This window comes from Octopus sinensis, linkage group LG5 (assembly GCF_006345805.1).
Source record: "Octopus sinensis linkage group LG5, ASM634580v1, whole genome shotgun sequence".
Lineage (NCBI taxonomy): Eukaryota > Metazoa > Mollusca > Cephalopoda > Octopoda > Octopodidae > Octopus > Octopus sinensis.
In genome coordinates this window covers 45,910,608-45,930,482 of record NC_043001.1, presented here as the reverse complement: position 1 = coordinate 45,930,482, position 19,875 = coordinate 45,910,608, and the positions used below count along the sequence as shown (strand labels likewise).

Here is a 19,875-nt window from a genome sequence, read left to right as displayed (position 1 = left end):
AGATTTTCATTGGCATTGCTCAAGAGACTTGAACTCTCAAATAGCCCAGTCCACTATGTTCTAAATAGGTACCGCAAAAGAGAATAACTCATTGCCATGACTAGCAACAGCCCTGTTAGTTAACTCCAATCAAGTAAACCTATCATCAAAGACTTTCCAGTTGTGGCCATACTTAGTCTTTGTTCATTAGACATTGCGTACTTCTGATGTTATCTTGTGTATTTTTCCTACTGGTAGGGTGTGGTTTGGAAGAGATTTGGTTGCTGTTTCTCACTGGTTGAGTCTCTATTGTCAAAGTGGCATTAGACAATTTTAGTAAAAAGAGCAGGGGCTACCATTCATATCATTGATCATGTTTGTGCAGCATTTAATACAGGGAACACAGACACTCTGATATTGGTGGTAGAGATGATGATGATGATAATGATGATGATAACAATGACTTCAGTGATGATATAACTTATCAATCATCATCATCATTATCATTTTGTTGCTCAAAGAAAATTTAAAAGATTAATAATAAACTTATGATATTCTTATTTCATTTCAGACGTGTCATAATACATGGTGATCCTTTGACTCCTAAACTACTGGAAGGAAATAGTTCCAAAAGTGTATTTCTGCAGGAATGGTCCAGTGAATCAGCTGACTTCAGTCCCTCTGGGAAACGGACAGATATCACATTTATAATTGAAGTAAGTTCATTCAGCTATTATTACTAATATTATGTTTTTAACAGTTTCACGCAAGTTTTGAATTTGGTTAAATTTCTTCCAACCACTTGAAGATTTTCAAATTTTGGCCAGATTATTTTCAGATGTAGTTCTGATGTAGTTTTGCATGCTGATATTGAAAATCACTTTCATTTTCCCTAGAAATTAATAATCATTTCTACCCCGTGCCGGTGGCACATAAAAAGCACCATCCGTTCGTGGCCGTTTGCCAGCTCTGTCTGGCACCTGTGCGGGTGGCACGTAAAAAGCACCCACTACACTCATGGAGTGGTTGGCGTTAGGAAGGGCATCCAGCCGTAGAAACACTGCCAGATCTGACTAGGCCTGATGAAGCCTTCCGGCTTCACAGACCCCAGTTGAACCGTCCAACCCATGCTAGCATGGAAAACGGACGCTAAACGATGATGATGATGACTCTAGGCACAAGGCACAAAATTTTGGGGGAGGGGGCCAGTCAATTAGATTGACCCCAGTATGCAACTGGTACTTAATTTATCAACCCTGAAAGGATGAAAGGCAAAGTCAACCTCGGTGGAATTTGAACTCAGAACGTAATGACAGATGAAATACCACTGCCTTCCTTGAAATTGATAATAAAGGAGTTGCAAACATTTAAAGTTATTTAATTTTAGCTAATCGAAAACGTTCATTGCTGATATATTGTAGGTCAGAGATGCCTGTTGTCAGGGATAGCAACAAAATCAAAAATAAGACAACAAAGATAAAACCTTCATGTGATCTCTTGACCTGATAGAAATAGGAGCTAAATCTTCCTTAATCTATACCATAATGTGTAAAAAAATAGAAAGTTTCTATCATACTATTTTCTGGAGGTGAATGCTACGTCATTTTGAGAGAGAAAAGAGAATTGTTTTTGGTATCCTTCATTTCTTTTAGTTTGTTGTCAGGGTTTGTTTTGCTGTTTCTGGTGCTACTTCAGTAGTTGTCTTTTGTATAAAATGTGCTATCTGCATTATATTGTTTTATTGAATGGTGATTGTGTTTCATATATGTTAAAGTGTTTCAGTGTCGGAATGTGATTGTATAGAATGTGTTGTGTGAATTGGCATTATTATGTTTTAGTATCAGGTTGTGTTATGTGTTTTCTTTAGTGTCAGGTGATGGTTTTGTGTTGAGTATGTGATGTGTGGGTTTGCAAATAGAGTTGAGATTCTCAATCAGAAATAAATTTACTTCCTGAAGGTAATCTTAACATGTTAAGGAGTTAAACATATCATGCTTGAAAATTAACTATTAATTCTGTAATGCAAAACCTTGATAATAAATTCATCTCATCTTTTTTTTTTAATCTGTGATTTTATGCTGACTAGGTGTTTTGGTGGAAATATAAGGGAGTGGGGAATAGAATTTATGATATTGAAGGAGATAAATAATTGAAAGGTTTCAGAAAGCATGCCTTAGAGTTGGATAAATAATATCATATTTGTTTATTTATTTGTTCTTGTTTTTAACCATTCCATGCTGTAACAGACATCAGTCCATCCACACCTACCGAGTTCTAAGGTTTCTTTGGATGGCTTTTGTAGCTTGCTAGATGAAAAGTGGTTGCTAGACCCTAGCTAACCACACAACCCTTTTACAGTGCAGTGTAACCAATTCTGAGAGTTGGGTCAAGATAGAGTTTACCTCAATAATGAATGGTATTTTATATATCAACCACTAAAAAGTAAAGTTGACCTTGACCAAATTTGAACACACTTATTATTGTTAAGGATGGTGAATTGGTAGAATTGATAGAGCCTCACACAAAACATCTTGCAGAATTTTATGACCCTTTATGTTCTGAGCTCAAGCCCTTTCACCCATCTAAAGTTTTATTTTCAAAATTAATTGAAACACATAAGCAATGTGCCAGTGCCACATTAAAAAAAAAAGCACCCATGATGATGTCACATAAAAATTTCTTATACTGGCTTCTTTTTATAAAGCACCCATGCAGGTGCCATGTGCTGGTGTCATGTAAAAAGCACCCAGTACATTCTGTAAAGTGGTTGATGTTAGAAAGGGCATCTAACTATAGAAACCATGTCAAAACACACAATGGGAATCTGATGCAGTTTTCTGACTTGCCAGCTCCTGTCAAATCATGGAACAGGGACATTAAATGATGATAATCAATAGAAACATAGTAATGAATGGATTAAGACATCAAATTTTTTAACTCCCCAGTCATCTAAACTGGTACACAATGAATATAAGAGTTATAAGGAGACTCCAGTATTTAAAGGAAGGTTTCAGTATAGAACAACATGAATGATTAATAACATAATTATAATTTTTTTAATATTTATTTTACCTTTAGAGATGAAACATTTTTTTTTTATTAATGTTTACACTACACTAAGTTTCAATCAGTTTAATCTCCAATTGTCATCTTATTCCTGGAAATGCATGCAGTACTAGACTGGATTCAAACTAGGAAACTATATTTATAAACTAATGATAGTAATGCTCTTATCCACTAACGCTGTCTCTAACACACACATTAACACTGTAATTACAGCTATCTGTCTGTTCTCATTAAAAGAATTACTGTTGTTGCTATCATTAGTTTTCAGAATCAGCAACCCAAGCACTGGACTAAATGTGAATGGATGATGATGTGTGCTGGGCTAAAACATTAAAGGCTGTCAGTGGAAAATTACTGTGCAGAACTATTGTGTATAGCTACTATCATAATAGTTTCTACTCTTTAGAACTAGCTAGTTATATATCACTTCCACCTAACCTCTTCAAGCCCAGTGCTAACCCTTTCTCCTAATTATTTCTCCTCTCCCCATCTTACCTGTAGAATCCACTCAGATATTCAAACTGAACATCAGTTGTATCAATATTGTCAGTCTCTGGATGGACTTTTCCTTCTTCCTAAAGATAAAAAGAAAACTATGTATGAAGAAGCGAGGCTATCAGATATCAGATGAGATGATAAGAGACTGAAATTACTCTTGTGGTAACAAATTTGTCCACCACAAGCCAGAATGAGGGGCAGGGGAGGAGTGATAGATCTCCCAGCCTTAAATGAAGTCCCTACTGGAAATAGCAACCAAATTATCCTCAAATCACATCATGTAGCCTTTTCAAAAAAGGACATGTTTGATTATATAGTTCAGGATACACTAAGAATGGATAAAAGACCAAATGGGCAAAGCACTTGTCCATAGATTTATATGATCATTGGCTGATCTAGGAGTAAACAACAGCAATAAGCATTAAAACGGCTGTGGTAGTGGTGAGGAGAAAGGCAGTGAGCTGGCAGAAACGTTAGCACGCCAGGCGAAATGCATAGCCATATTTTGTCTGCCGCTACGTTCTGAGTTCAAATTCCGCCGAGGTCGACTTTGCCTTTCATCCTTTCGGGGTCGATTAAGTAAGTACCAGTTACGCACTGGGGTCGATATATTCGACTTAATCCGTTTGTCTGTCCTTGTTTGTCCCCTCTATGTTTAGCCCCTTGTGGGTAGTAAAGAAATAGGTAGTGGTGAGGAGGAGGAGGAGTTGAAACTGTAAAGAATCAACATAAATACCTTGTAGTATTTAGTAACCCACCCTTAAAGTTCTGAGTTTGTATCTCACTGGTGTCAACCTTGAACTTCATCTGTTCAGGATTTGTTATCCAACAATGCTCAGTTTTAATCAGAAGGACTTGTGGACAGATTTTTTGAGGGAATTACACAGAGGCACACACCTTTTGCATGTGAAGCAAATAGTTAATTGTGATGGAATTAACATACTTAATGGCACAAGCCCAGTCAATTTTAAATTAATTTAAATTTCAGTTATCTCCCTGACCAGAATTAATCATAAGCTGTTTATTCTACTCCTTATTACAAGTGTATTTCTAATTTATTAAAACATGTTTTTTCACTTACATTATGTTAATCTACACTTAACTATCAGTCTTAGTTAACTATAATCATGTTCCCTATGAATTTATTGGACTTATGCCAATGTGAGAAATTGGAACTATTGCTTCTTCATATTTATTTCTTCTTTTTAGTTTTTATCAGTCTACATCATCATCTTGTTCCTCTTACTCCTCCTTTTCCTCAACTTTTATAATTTTTATTTTCTTTTCTTCCATATCTATCTGAATATCTTTTGAAACCTATGTACATATGTTTGTGTTAGCCTCTGCACATATGTATGAAGGATGTGTATTCATGTGTGAGTGCATAACTTGTCTATGCATGTTTGTGTGTTTTTGGTGTCTTTGAGTGCATATTACCATATGTTTTGTCATTCTCTAATTTTGGAAAAGCAGTTAGAAGAAAAAAAAATGTTTTGACTCAGCTAACCAACAGCAACAAATTAACTGGATTCAAGCTACATTTTCCACACATGTAACTTAGTTTCCAGACACCTGGGCTAAAATTCTCCATATGCAAGGTTTTATATTTTTTCACTGTGTGGTCCACATTTGTTATACATATGGACCAAGTTCCTGATACATGTGAGCTAAATTCTCCACACATATAGCTTATATTTTCAAACAAGTAGGCTACTTTCATTCAACTTCTATCGCTACTACTCAAAATTTTTAATAAAGAGCAACAAATGAACATTATGACTAATTATAGTCTTTAGATTTACTTGTGTCACGCAGCTCCATTTCCAGCAAAAAATGTCATGCTAAATTTCTCTGGGCCTTTCTCTCTGTAGCTGTTTTTCAGACTTTAGATGAAAATCCAGCCACTATGCAGGATCACAGGGAGAAGGGTAAAAGACAGGCTACATAGTAAGTCCTACTGTTCTAAGGAATAAATTTTGATACAAAACCATTTTAGATATGTAATTTAATTTAATGAGGCAAAATTTCACCAAGCTTTACCATTTTGAAGTCATCTGCTGTCAAGTATTTACTGCATGAGGAATGTTTGAAGGATCAAATATGCCCTCCGTCATGCCCTCATGCTCTCCGTTGTCAACCAGAAGAGTTCATCTACGAAGCAATTGCTCCAGCTCCCCTTCAGGGTTGGCGAAAGCGATGTGGTGGACAACGAAAAACCTGGCTGATGACAGTCAAGGCTGATCTGGAACCCAACCTAGGCCCTCATATCTACAACGTTCACTGCTGGAATAAGGATTGGTTGGAGATCACATGGTCGTTAGCCTCAAATTGCCAGGTCTGGTCGGCGTTTGTGAGAGATACAGCATTGAGGATGAATGAAGCCAGCTCAACCCACCCTGGATGAATGCTGTCTCAAGAAAAAGAAGAAGAAGTATTTACTGCAATAACAGAATTCTTGCTTCTGAGATAATTATTTCCATATTCACTGCATTTCTTTTATGTTTCTGTCTTTGGATTATGGTCATGTTGGGACACCACTTTCAAATGTTTTAGTGATTATTGGCTCCAATACTTTTTCTGGTATTTGACTTGTTCTCAATTTATGGAATAGCTAAGTTCTCCTTCATCATAAAAGTACATAACTTGCTCAGAGTAAATACTTTTTGATTGCTAGACTAATTGACTAATTATCAGCAATTCTTATCTATATACACATACAGATGACAGGCTTGCACTTAGTTTCCATCTACTAAATTTCACTCAGAGGATATTGGTCAATCTAACTTTATAGAAGAATACACTTTTCCAATATGCATTGCTGTGGGATTAGATCCAGAAACACATAATTGCAAAGTGAAATTATTCAACACAACCATATCTGTGCCCCTACTAGACTTTCTAGGGTTACATTGTCTACATGTTGAGTTGCACTTGGTGACACCAAAACAGTTATATCCTGGTTGATTCATAAAAAAAAAAACAAGCATTGTTATGTTTACTTTTAACACTAAGTACATATTTTCATTTGAAGAGACTGGAGCAATGTGGATTGAAGTGCCTGGTCCAGGAATTGAACTTACGACCTTATGATCATAAGTCCGATGCCTTACCACTAGGCCATGTGCTTTTACCTTGTATTTCAGGATGAGGACCCTTTCTTCAGAGAAATGGTGTTGGAAGCTGACCCCTCTCCCTCTCTCTCTCTCTCTCTCTCTCTCTCTCTCTCAAAAGGGTCGTTTTGCATTACTGTGATAGTCATTCAGCTGTGTTCAGTTCTGTTATTAATATGTGGATGTTGCATTTGTTTTATTCTCAAGTTTCCAATTTTACTAACTTATTATTCTGAGAATGGTAAAATAGATTTGTTTTATAGATTCTTTTATCAAAAGACAATGATTGTTTCTAACTTAGGCACAAGGCCAATGTTATTGAGGAGAGGCAGAGTTGGTTGATGAAATTAGGCCCAGTATTGACTGTACTTGATTGGTATTTTATCAACTTTAGAGGGATGAAAGGCAAATTTTACCTCCGTGAAATTTGAATTCAAAATTTAAAGAGGTGGAACAAATACTGCAATGCATTTTGTCAAAGCACTGGCACAAGGCTAGATTTTGTATTTGGAATTTAGTCAATTGCATCTGACTTGGTACATTCATCATTTCATTTAATATCGTTTTCCATGTTGGCATGGATTGGATAGCTTGACAGGAACTGGTAAGGCCAGGGACTATACCAGGTTCCATAGTGTTTTTGGTTTAGTGTCTACAGCTGGAAACTCTTCCTGATATCAACCACTTTACAAAGTGTACTGGATGCCTTTTACATGACACCATCACCAGTGCTTTTTACATGGTGATGATGCTTTTTATGTGGCACCAGCACCAGTGCATTTTACGTGGTGCTAGCTCCAGTATTTACTTCTTAAACACTGCTTTACCACCATAAAGAGTGAAGGGCAAAACTTATCCTTCATAAGATGTGAACTCAGGCTAGAGAGAAACATAATACAGCAATATAGTTAGTCATACAGCAGCCTTCCATATCTGCTTTTCTCATCAAACATGACAAAAAAAGTTGGTTTCTACAATAAAGAGTTATGAAAAAGGTGTAAGGCCTCCCAATCCCACCAAAATTTCACTTTGCTTTGCACCTTCTCTTGATAAATAATATAAGAAGCATTCACCATAACTGGGATCATTTTTACAAACTGTGTTCTCCCTGCCTTCTCCCTAAAAAAAAAGGGGGGAGCCTGCATTCTACCTAAAATTAAAAAGAAGAGAGGCCTTGTGCTTAGGTGAGAAACCAAATATTATCGAAACGAAGTTTTATTATTATTATTATATTCTTTGTTTTATTACGAGGTGCAGGTGAAATTTCAGAAAAGTATCTATAATAATGATAGGGTTTTGGAGTATGTAATGAGGTAGGAGATTATGTGATGATTACATGACCAGTAAGAATAAAATATACAAGTATATTAATCTTATGTATTTGGATAAACATACACTTGCCCACTCATATACAGATATATATATATATATCTGTTTAGGAGTGTGGGCATATGTGTGTGTGTGTCTACCCAAATACTTTGGATTAATTTGCTTGTATTTTTTCTTACTGGTCATATATATATACACATACACATTTATATATGTGTATGTATGCTTGTTTATAGATCTACATACATACATACATACACGCGTATGTGTTTTGTATATAAAATTGTTATCATTATCATTTTCACATGCATTCCTCCATGTTATTATAGGTTAGAAGCATCCATGAAACAGCTACAGTTCATGTATACATATATGTAAATGTTTATACGCGTATGTATTCATTTATGTATGTCAGTGACAGAATGCATACACACACACATCAATACTTCAAGAAAAGAAACAGCAGCAACCTAAAATTAAGCTATACCATTATCAACCCATGAAAGAAAAAAAAAACTAACCTAAAGAGAAAATATCAGAACATTGACAGCAGCAGCAGTTACAACAACAAAAACAAATGGATTAGCAATCTCCTGCAACAACAACAACAACAAGCATCTTCATCATTTTTCATTTGCTTTTATATGATAATAATAATGATAATAATTAATCAACATCGGCAATTGAATTAATAGACTCCTGTATGTTGATAACAATAGGGATAAAAAATAACAGCCTTCATATACGAATAACGATAACAGCCTCTCTGTAACAACAACAACGTTTAGATAAGGAGAAAATGGTAGAATTTATAGACTTCAAACAACAACAAAATTAATAATCTTCAGTCAACAACAGCAGAATTAACAGCATTCAAACCACAAGAGAATTAGCAACCTTCAACAGCAACAAAAAGAATTAGCAACCTATAGCAATAATGACTGAATTAGCAACCACTAAAGCGATAACAAAAGAATTAGCAACCTCCAAACAACAAGAGAATTAGCAATCACTAAACAAGACAATTAGCAACCTCCAAGCAGCAATTAGCAACCACTAGACAATGACAACAGAATTAACATCCTGTGACAACAGAATTAGCAACCTACAACAATTTCAGTTACAGAATTAGCACCCAACAACAACAAGAATAGCAACCTCCAATAACAATCACAATCTCCAAACAACAACACAGAATTAGCAACCTGTATCAACACCAAAATTAGCAACCTCAAAACTGCAACACACCTACCATCCAAACAAGAGTAACCAACTTCACTCTTCAAAGCAACAGCTATAACAGCAACATCATTGATGCCAACTTCAATGTCATTTTTCTTCTATCACCGCCACCACCAACACCACATAACAATAACATTGCAAATTCAATCATGTCACCCCTAAAAACATAAACAACAACAACAACAAACCTAGCCTCTTCAACTGCTACTTCTGCCTGCACTACCACCACACTCACCTTATCACCATCACTGACACTCTACCATCACCATCGCTTCACCACCTCTGTTCCATCACTCCCCATCGTCACTATCATCCTACCATTGTCCCACTACTGTCACCACCATCACCATCATCATCATCAGCAAGGTTACTACTGCCACCACAACCAGCAAACAACTCACTTAAACATTTCTTTCTTCCCCCCTACAACTCCTCTTCTCTCCTGATAATTAGTAAAGTTGCATCTTTGAAGCTGCTAACAACAACAACAACAACAACAATTAAATTGATGGAGGTGAGGGTGGGAGGGAGAAATCAATACCTTTTTTCACTATTGATTTCAGATCTTTGTTGTTGTTGTTACTCTTGTTGTAGTTGTTGTTTTTCTGGTTGTGTTTAGAGATGGGTGCTGACAGTTTTGTTACTTTCCTTTCAATTTTTATGTTGTATTTAACTTTTTGTTTAAATAGAATTTGAATTTCTTGTATATAAACCCCAAACATTCTCTCTCTCTCTCTCTCATTTATTCAACTGATGGCACTTGCCTTATTTTACTTTCACATTCATGTGAAACTTAAAATAACAGGAACCAGTATCAGCCAAATAAATGTAATTATACTCTGTACCATGTATTGTGTACTTTTTGCCTTACTCGTTAGAAACATTATGTATGTGTGTGTGTGTGTGTGTGTACACACTCTGATGGTTGTTTTTTTTTTTCTTTTGTCATGGTTGTGGGTTTGTTTGATTCAATGACTCTGAGAGCAATGCCTTCAAGAATCTGCTACTAATACTCCAAGTTGGACCATCCATAGTAATAAGGTCAAAAAAAAAAAAAAGGCTCAGACGACTGAACATGACCAACACTATTTCAAGACAACACCATCCCCTTCCAGCAGCAGCTGAACAAACATTTGCAGACAACAACACTGCTTGTCCCAACAACATTTAAATTGGCAGAAGAGGGCAATGCCTGACAGACTCTGTGTGTGTGTGTGTGTGTGTGTGTGTGTTTGTGAGAGAGAAAGAGAGAGAGAAAGAATGTTTATGTCTCCTTGTCTTGGCATCATATGATTGTTGTAAGTGAATGTCGTTTATTTCTTATTTCTTTACTGCCCACAAAGGGCTACACACAGAGGGGACAAACAAGGACAGACAAATGGATTAAGTTGATTATATTGACCCCAATGTGCAACTGGTACTTATTTAATCGACCCCGAAAGGATGAAAGGTAAAGTCGACCTCGGCAGAATTTGAACTCCCAACGTAATGGCAGACGAAATACCGCTAAGCATTTCACCCGATGTGCTAACGTTTCTGCCAGTGAATGTCATTTATTTCTAATATACTGCAAAAACATGTCTGGCCATGGAGAAATATTACTTTGCTTGGAAACAGGTAAGGGTTGGTGATAGGAAGGGCAGCCAGCCATAGAAAATCTGCCTCAATAAACTTTGTCTGACCCATGCAAATATGGAAGAGTGAGCCTTGACTCTTTAGCATTTAAACAGGCCACATCCAGCCCAAATATTCTACCTGTTTATATGTTCAAACTGGCCAGATCTGTTCTCTCATACCTATCCTGCAATGTCATTCCCAGATAAACCATCACAGCTTCAAAACCTCAAAGCTGTGAGGGTGGTGCCAAGCTGGGACACCACCCTGATGAATTTTAGTCAGCGAATTGACCCAAGTACTTTTTTAAACCTGGCACTTATTCTTTTGATCTCTGTTCCCGAATCACTATATATGTATGTATGTACGCACGCACGTATATGTATATATATATACGATCCAAGTTGAACACTGGGATCAGTGTAACTGACCCTCTGCCAAAATTTCAGGCCTTGTGCCTATAGTAGAAAGGATTATCATTATTATTATTATTATTGTTATTAGTAAGGTGGCGAGCTGGCAGAGTTGTTAGTACACCAGGTGAAATGCTTAGCAGTATTTCATCTGCTGCTACGTTCTGAGTTCAAATTCCGCCCAGGTCAACTTTGCCTTTCATCCTTTCGGGGTTGATAAATTAAGTACCAGTTGCATACTGGGGTCAATCTAATTGACTGGCCCCCTCCCCCAAAATGCCACAAAGTACTTAGTGGCATTTCATCCATCTTTACATTCTGAATTCAAATTTCACCAAGATCATCTTTGTCTTCCATCCTTTTGGGGTTGGTAAAATAAAGTACCAGTCAAGTACTGAGGTTGATGTTATCGGCTGGCTGTGCCAAACTTTGAAACTATTAACATTATTATTATTGTTAAGGCAGCAAACTAGCAGAATTGCTAACACACCAAACAATATGCTTAGTAGCATCTCATCCAACGTTACATTCTAGTCCAAATTCTGCCATGGTTCACTTTGCCTTTCGTCCTTTCAGGTCTTTGAAGTAAGTACCAGTTGAACACTGAGATTGATGCAACAGACTTTCCCCCTTCCCATTAATTTCAGGTGCCTTGTGCTTATATAGAAAGGATTATTATTATTATTATTTAGTAGTAGTAGTAAACTGGCAAATCTTTTCAAGATCGACTTTGCTTTTCAACTTAACCCTTTAGTATTCAGATTTTTCTGTCAAAAATAATACTTATTGATTCATATTGTTTTCAATTAAACAAGCATTATTTCGTCATTTCAAAATTTTGATGATGTAATTGTTTATTTTTAGAATGATGTTATTGGGTAGGTGTGAGGGACCAGATCTGGTCAGTTTGGATATAAAACACTAGAATTATTTGGCCAGTTATGGCCGGTTTAAATGCTAAAGGGTTACTGGTTTGGTTAGCATGAATACAGTGCCTGTCAAGTACCAGGCTCAATGTAATTAACTACCCCCCCCCCACACACACACACACACATTTAAAATTACAGGTCATGTGCTTAGTCAGAAGCATCGACTATGATGATGCAGCAGCAGCAGCAAGCAGGGGTGAAATAGTAAAGCACCTGGCTCAATGCTCTATGTTCTGAGTTCCACCTTCTCATCACTGATAAGGTGGAAGTTTCAAATAAAATAACACTTAGTACCAGTCTGGTACTTGAATCAACTCTGTCAACTGACTACTTTGTGTGTGTGTTTGCAAAAATTATATGATACAATCACTATGTATAAAATATGATTTTCTTAAAAGTTATTACCAATTTTATGCCATGGGACCTTCTGGAAAGAAGTTTTCATATTGTCTGTATTTTGTGTGTATGCACTTTTGTTGTTCAGTAATGAAAGTGCTGACACACAAAAGACACAATTCTTTCCTAAAAGTTTGCAACATTCTGTTTTTAAAAATATATTTTTAAATAGAATTTCTAAGAAAATCTTTTTCTTTATATATATAATATACATCATCATCATCACCATTTAAAGTCTACTTCTCCATGCTTGCATGGGTCAGACATGCAATTTATTGAGGTAAATTTTTCTACCACTGGTGCTCTTCCTCTCACCAATCTTCACCTGTCTCCAAGCCAAGTAATATTTCTCTTGTTTAGACATGTTTTCCATGGAGAAATGAAAATGAGCAACATACTTGTTTGATGGTGATGCTTGTTTACAATCATCACATGATGTCAAAGCAAGTGTACACACACACATATACATACAACAGGCTTCTTTTCAGTGTCCGTCTACCAAATCCACTAATAAGGATTTGGACATTTGCCTAAGATGCCATCCAGTGGGACTGAACCCAAGTTCACATGACTGGGAAACAAGTTTCTCAACCACATGGCCACACCTGTGCCTAAGTATCACTTGAAGAAAAAAGTGAGAGTAGAGAGGCAAGTTTTGTCTAGTGAATGTTTTAAAAAAAGATGGGTGAATGTAGCAAGGATGGCACGTATGAATGACGAAGCCACCTTGACTATGATTCTATGAACCGTAAAATTAATACAGAGAGTTGCTTATTTGCAAAAAAAAAAAAGAAATATAACATGTGACTTCATTGACCGAGGTTACTGTGGTCTTTTCCGTAGGCTTTTCTTTCCACGGGTAAACCTCACCTGTCCTCCCCTTTACACTTCATATTGACATTTCTGTGATAACGATCCCTATTGATCAATTTTTTTTCCTCTTTCTCTCCTTTTACGATCCCTTTTGATCGACCCCCCCCCTTTTCTATTTTTTTTTCATTTGTTTTTTTTTTTTTTTTTAAACCTTCAAAAGAAAAGCTCTACCTTGTAATTTGTTCTATCTGTGTGCAGCCCTGTGTGGCTAATAAAGAAACATATCTATCTATCTATCTATCTATCTATCTATCTATCTATCTATCTATCTATCTCTATATCTCTCTATCTCTCTCTATCTCTCTCTATCTCTCTATCTATCTCTCTATCTATCTCTATCTCTCTATCTCTCTCTCTATCTCTCTCTATCTCTCTCTCTATCTCTCTCTATCTCTCTATCTCTCTCTCTATCTCTCTCTCTCTCTCTCTATCTCTCTCTCTATCTCTCTCTCTATCTCTCTCTATCTCTCTATCTCTCTCTCTATCTCTCTCTATCTCTCTCTCTATCTCTCTATCTCTCTATCTCTCTCTCTATCTCTCTATCTCTCTATCTCTCTCTCTATCTCTCTATCTCTATATATATATATATATATATATATGTATACAAACTGGCACTCCATCAGTTATGATGACGAGGGTTCTAGTTGATCTAACCAACAGAACAGCCTACACATAAAATTAACATGCATATAGCTGAGCACTCCACAGACACGTGCATCTTTAATGTAGTTCTCAGGGAGATTCAGTATGACAATGTTGACCCTTTGAAATAGAGGTACTACTCATTTTTGCCAGCTGACTGGACTGGAGCCTCGTGAAATAAAGTATCTTGCTAAAGGACACTACACGTTATGTGGAATTGAACTCACAACCTTACAATCATGAGCTGAATACCTTAACCACTAAGCCATGCACCTTCACACACAGACACACATATATATATGATGTGTATGTATCGTGGCACTCCATCGGTCATGACAACGAGGGTTCCAGTCGATATGATCAACGAAACAGCCTGCTTGTGAAATTAACGTGCAAGTGGCTGAGCACTCCACAGACACGTGTACCCTTAACATAGTTCTCAGGAAGTGTGACAAGGTTGGCCCCTTTGAAATACAGATACAACAGAAACAGGAAGAAAAAGTGAGAGAAAGTTGTGGTGAAAGAATACAGCAGAGTTCGCCATCACCCCCTGCCGGAGCCTCGTGAAACTTTACATGTTTTCACTCGATAAACACTCACAACGCCTGGTCTGGGAGTCGAAACCGCGATCCTATGACCGCGAGTCCGCTGCCCTAACTACTGGGCCACTGTGCCTCCACATGTGTATGTATATGTATATATAAATACCCAGTTCCTCAACAAGCCTTATGCCAATGTAGAGGAACCATTAAAATCAATTTTTAAAAATCAATTCTTCACATCATTCCTTCCAACCTGTACAAAAACCTCAGTCATTTGGCAGTGGCGGGGGTGGAGAAGTGGGGGAGTGTTGCTCTCACTTTTCATGTCCCCCCCCCACTTCTCTTAATTTCTTTCCTTTTATCTTCTGCTTCTTTTTCATATCATATTTTCCTTCTCTCTTCATGTTCTTTTTCTTTTCTTTGTTTCCCTTACTCTTTACTTCTTCACCCCCACCTCCACCTCACTCCTGCCTCAGCTTTTCTTTGATCCCTATTTGTGCTTTTTTTTTCTTTTCTTTTTCATGTTTCTTTTTGTTGTTTTTTTCCTTTTTCTCATTTTCATCTTCATTCTGATTTCGTTTCATTTTTTTTATATATTTGTCTCAACATCATCATGCTTTCCCTTCTCTGATCATTGTTATCATTATTAATGTTACTAATAATAATAACAACAATTATTATTATTATTATATTATTATTATTATTATTATTAAATGAGAATGCATTATCTCTGTGTGTATATATAAACACACACACACACACTATTCTCATTCTTTATAATGTAGCAACAAGGGATTTTGTTCCCTTTGTTGCAATTAGTTATTGTTGTTGTTATAATCATCATCATCATCATCATCATCATCATCATCAATATTATTATTATTGTTGTTTTCATCACTAAATTTCTTCAAATTGACTATTTCTTAACACCTGCAGTTTCTTTTATTTTCTACTTCTTACTTTTCTTTCTCTCTCCCTCTCTCTTTCTCCCTTTATCTATCTATCTATCTATCTATCTATCTATATCTAACTAGCGAGCTTTCTCTTTTTTCTCTCTCACTCTTTTCTTTAACCTAATGAAAGCAACATCAACTCTTAAACACATCATCACTGAGCTGTGTATAATAGTTTGTTTTTGTTTTTGTTTTTTGTTATTTTTGTTTTGTTTTTTTTTCTCTTGATGATGTTGATGCATTTGTTGTTGTTGATGGTAAAAGCACTTTACTGGAAATGTACTGGCACTAACACATGCGTACACATGCTCACTTGTATGTGTTCATGCAAATGGTACCTTGCACACACACACACACACACACACACACACATGCATATTTGCATGCATACATGCCAACAATTATGCACATGTATTCATCCACACATGAATGCACACACTTATACATACTCATGCATATGCAGACTCATGTAAATATTCATATACAGTGCACAATCATACACACAACATGCACACACATACACACACACATGCTCAAAGAAATACAAACACCATTCATATACATCACGTGTTAGTACTATATGCACCAATACTTGCACATGCATGCTCTCACATACACATACAAACACAAACAAACAAACAAACAAACAAACAAAAGGATGATTGTGGAGTTTGGCAGAAATGGTGAGGTAATGCACTGAATACCTTTCTGTATTTAGTTTTGTCCTTTTACAGTTGTGTTTCATAATAGAAATTTGGAGAAGAAAGAAATTACTTTTTAAATTTCATTTTATTTTCATTTTTGCATCTGATAGAATTTTTGATTTTATAAGTAAATCTTGTAATTTCTAAAGCTTTTGAGAGGAAAGCGTTGTAGTAATAGTCACTGGTCCCCCAAAGGTGGCTACTGGGTTGCAGAGGCAGTTGTTAGATCAGTGGTTTTCAACCAGGGTTCCAACAGTACAGTCCAGGGGTTCCACAAGAAGTTACAAAACTGCTAAAATCGGCAGTAATTTTTAATTCTCCTGTGCAGATATGTGTGCATAAGACTATTAAATTATTGCACAGGGGTTCCTCGAGCCAGTGGAATGTTTCCTTGGGGTTCCGCTCCAGCAAAAAGTTTGAAAAGCACTGTGTTAGATCATAGTAACAACTATCAAGTTATATAGGTAGTCATGGGTTATAATAGTAACCATTAGAATTGAAGAGACAGTTGTTGGGTTGTAGTAATCTTGGGTCATAGAAGAAGCAAATGGAGTGTAAAGGTGGTTGCTGAGTTATAGTGACAACAATTGGGTTGTAAAAGCATTCGTTTGGTCATATTGGAAGTCATTTGGTTATAGGAACAGTTGTTTGGTCATAGGAGCAGTCATTTGGTCATATTGAAGGTCATTTGACTGTAGAAGCAGTCATTTGGTTATACTGTAAGCTCTTTGGTTGTAAAAAGTTGTTTGGTTGCAGAAACAATCTCTGGGTAGTCAAAGTAACATACAAAGTACTCATGGCCATGTATAGACAGTCATTGGGTTGCAGGAAAACCTATTGTGTTGTAGTAGAAAAACTGAAGGCTTTGTTTGCAAATCAGCTTGGTGGAGTATTCCCCTCCTTTTTCAAGTTACGTTCACATAATGGACTTCAAATCAATACTGTAAGCTTTAAGGTGAGAGAAAATGCTTTTTAGATATGTGCTGGAGTATCCCATTACTTTACTTATATAATTATTCAGGTTTTGTTCAGCTAGGCACCCAGTTCAAATCCTGCACAAACCTTGAACTTTTATGTCTGGCTTTGATAAAATAACTACATATGATATAGTGGGATTGATTCAGGTGACTTCTCCCACCCCATCTCCCGTCACACACACGCACATACACATATGTACTCTCTCTCTCTCTCACTCACACACACACACACACACACACACATACACACATGCACAGTGAATTGGCTTTGTGCCTAGTCAAAAATTAATCAATATTGATTTTAGTAATAGTGCTATGCTGAACTGTTCCCACACCTGCACTCACAGACTCACACACACACACACACCACACACACACACACACACATACACACATGCACAGTGAATTGGCTTTGTGCCTAGTCAAAAATTAATCAATATTGATTTTAGTAATAGTGCTATGCTGAACTGTTCCCACACCTGCACTCACAGACTCACACACACACACACACACACACACAATAACAGACAAAAGAAATAACCAAAGCAATAAAAGCTTCTGTGGCACCACCCCTGGCTCCATGCTTGCTGACACTCTTTCAAATCACCCACCTTAGCTTCACATGAATAATATATCAGATCTTATATATTAATGTAGAAAGTCTATTTTGTGTTAGAAAGTCTAGAAATTCCAGCGACAGCAGTCATCCTACTCTTCCTCCTTGTCATCACAATCATCATTATCAGTTCTACATATACAGTTTTGTTTTGGGGAGTTTTTCGGGGTGGGGCGGGTGGTTCCTTCTAATCTACTTCGGGTTGGATATAGATTTGCAGTGCATCAGTTTCCAATACATTTCAGTTTTGCATAGCCTCTTCTATGAATTCTTTTATTGTTGTAGGTCTGCTTTGAATGGGTTTTTTTTTAAGCTCTTGTTCTCTATATACACACACACTGCTTTCACATTGCAGGCATCACCACAAGGCACTTATCCTTAAGTGTACATACACACACACACACCTACTCCCTGTCAGGGCTTGTTCTTATCTGTTAACAAACTGGACTGACTCTAGAGAGTCAACCAAAATGAAGTGTGCATCTAATTGTGTAGATATGGGTGTACAATGAAAAAAAAAAGTGACACCACATGAGTGAACCTTACAGAGGAACGAAAGTGCTGAATATGTGTTTATATATGTGTGGTATCTTTTATATTTTACTTGTTTCAATCATTAGACTCTGGCCATGATGAGACACCCACTTGAAGAATTTTAGTCAAATGAATCCATCCCTGTACTTTTTTGCTTTAGTCCTGGTACTTATTTTATTGGTCTCTTTGCCAAACTAAGTTACAGGGATGTAAATACATCAACATTGGTTGTCAAGCAATAGTTAGTGACAAACACAGACACAAAGGGACGCACACACATGTACACACATACATACATATATACATACATATATATAATTGATATAGGATAAAAAAATTTTTATCAATGGCCAGCATATCAAAAAATGCCTTTAAAGGTAAAATTTATACATAATTTACAAGATAAGGGCAGAAGAAAAATTCTAATGCCAGATATGCCCAAACAAAAAATTTGTCGATAACCATTAAATTTATGCGTCTCGAAACAAACCGATAGAAATCTCTAAAAAATTCGTTATTACCGTATTGGTCCAATTTCGGGGTTAATTCACAAGAAATTTAATGGTTATCGACAAATTTTTTGTTTCGGCGTATCTGGCATTAGAATTTTTCTTCTGCCCTTATCTTGTAAATGTATATATATATATATATATATATATATATATACAATAGGCTTCTTTCAGTTTCCTACTCACAATGCTTTGGGCAGCCCAAAGCTATAGTAGAAGACACCTGCTCAAGGTGTCACACAATGGGACTGAACTCTGACTCATGTGGTAGGAAGCAAGCTTAAGGGTGGAGATAATGTGATTTGTCTTGATTTGTAAGGGTAGTGTGGTTCATGTGTACCTGAATAATGTTTGATTGTTTGTGCTAATGAATAGGAAGAGAATCTTTTCAGTAATTTGTTCTATGGATTATTTGTGAGTTTCATCACTGTTTTAAAGGTTCATCTTTCCACCCTGCCACATGCTTGACAGATTTGTCTGACAAACATATTAACACTTTTATCATATGATCTTTAATTAATTTGCATTGAAGTGTGACATATGATCAAAAACATTCCATCAGTGGCCATCCTATCTTTTCTTCATGCGCTTTATGTTATCTCATGTCCAAGATAACATTATCCGGTGTATCCTTTTCTAGGACAGTAGGTATTTATTGAGGGATATATGGCCGCTATATTTAGAGGGTCAAGCAACCACTTGTCATATCTATGAGGGCCCAGTATCTGGTGTTTTAACTTCACTCCTTCATGGATTTTTGTTAATGTTTCTCTATCAAAGCTATCTCCCATTCACTGACAAATCAAGATGATGATGGAGTAATGTAAAAAAGATTAGGTTAGAAAACATATACATGCACACACGTACATATTCACACAGGCTCTTATTGTTTCTCCCTCAAAGAAGTAAAGAACATCCTCATAACATTTAGAAAGCCTTCCCAGACTGG

General features: G+C 36.5%; 1 protein-coding gene across 1 annotated transcript in view; it reads left to right on the top strand.

Annotated features, from left to right (window-relative positions):
• The window catches only part of LOC115211921 (CB1 cannabinoid receptor-interacting protein 1), a 67,519-nt gene that overhangs the window by 45,388 nt on the left and 2,256 nt on the right, over window positions 1-19,875 (top strand). Inside the window, exon 2 of the mRNA XM_029780670.2 lies at window positions 551-695. Coding sequence (XP_029636530.1) covers window positions 551-695 — 145 coding nt within the window. The remainder of the gene's footprint in view (window positions 1-550; window positions 696-19,875) is intronic.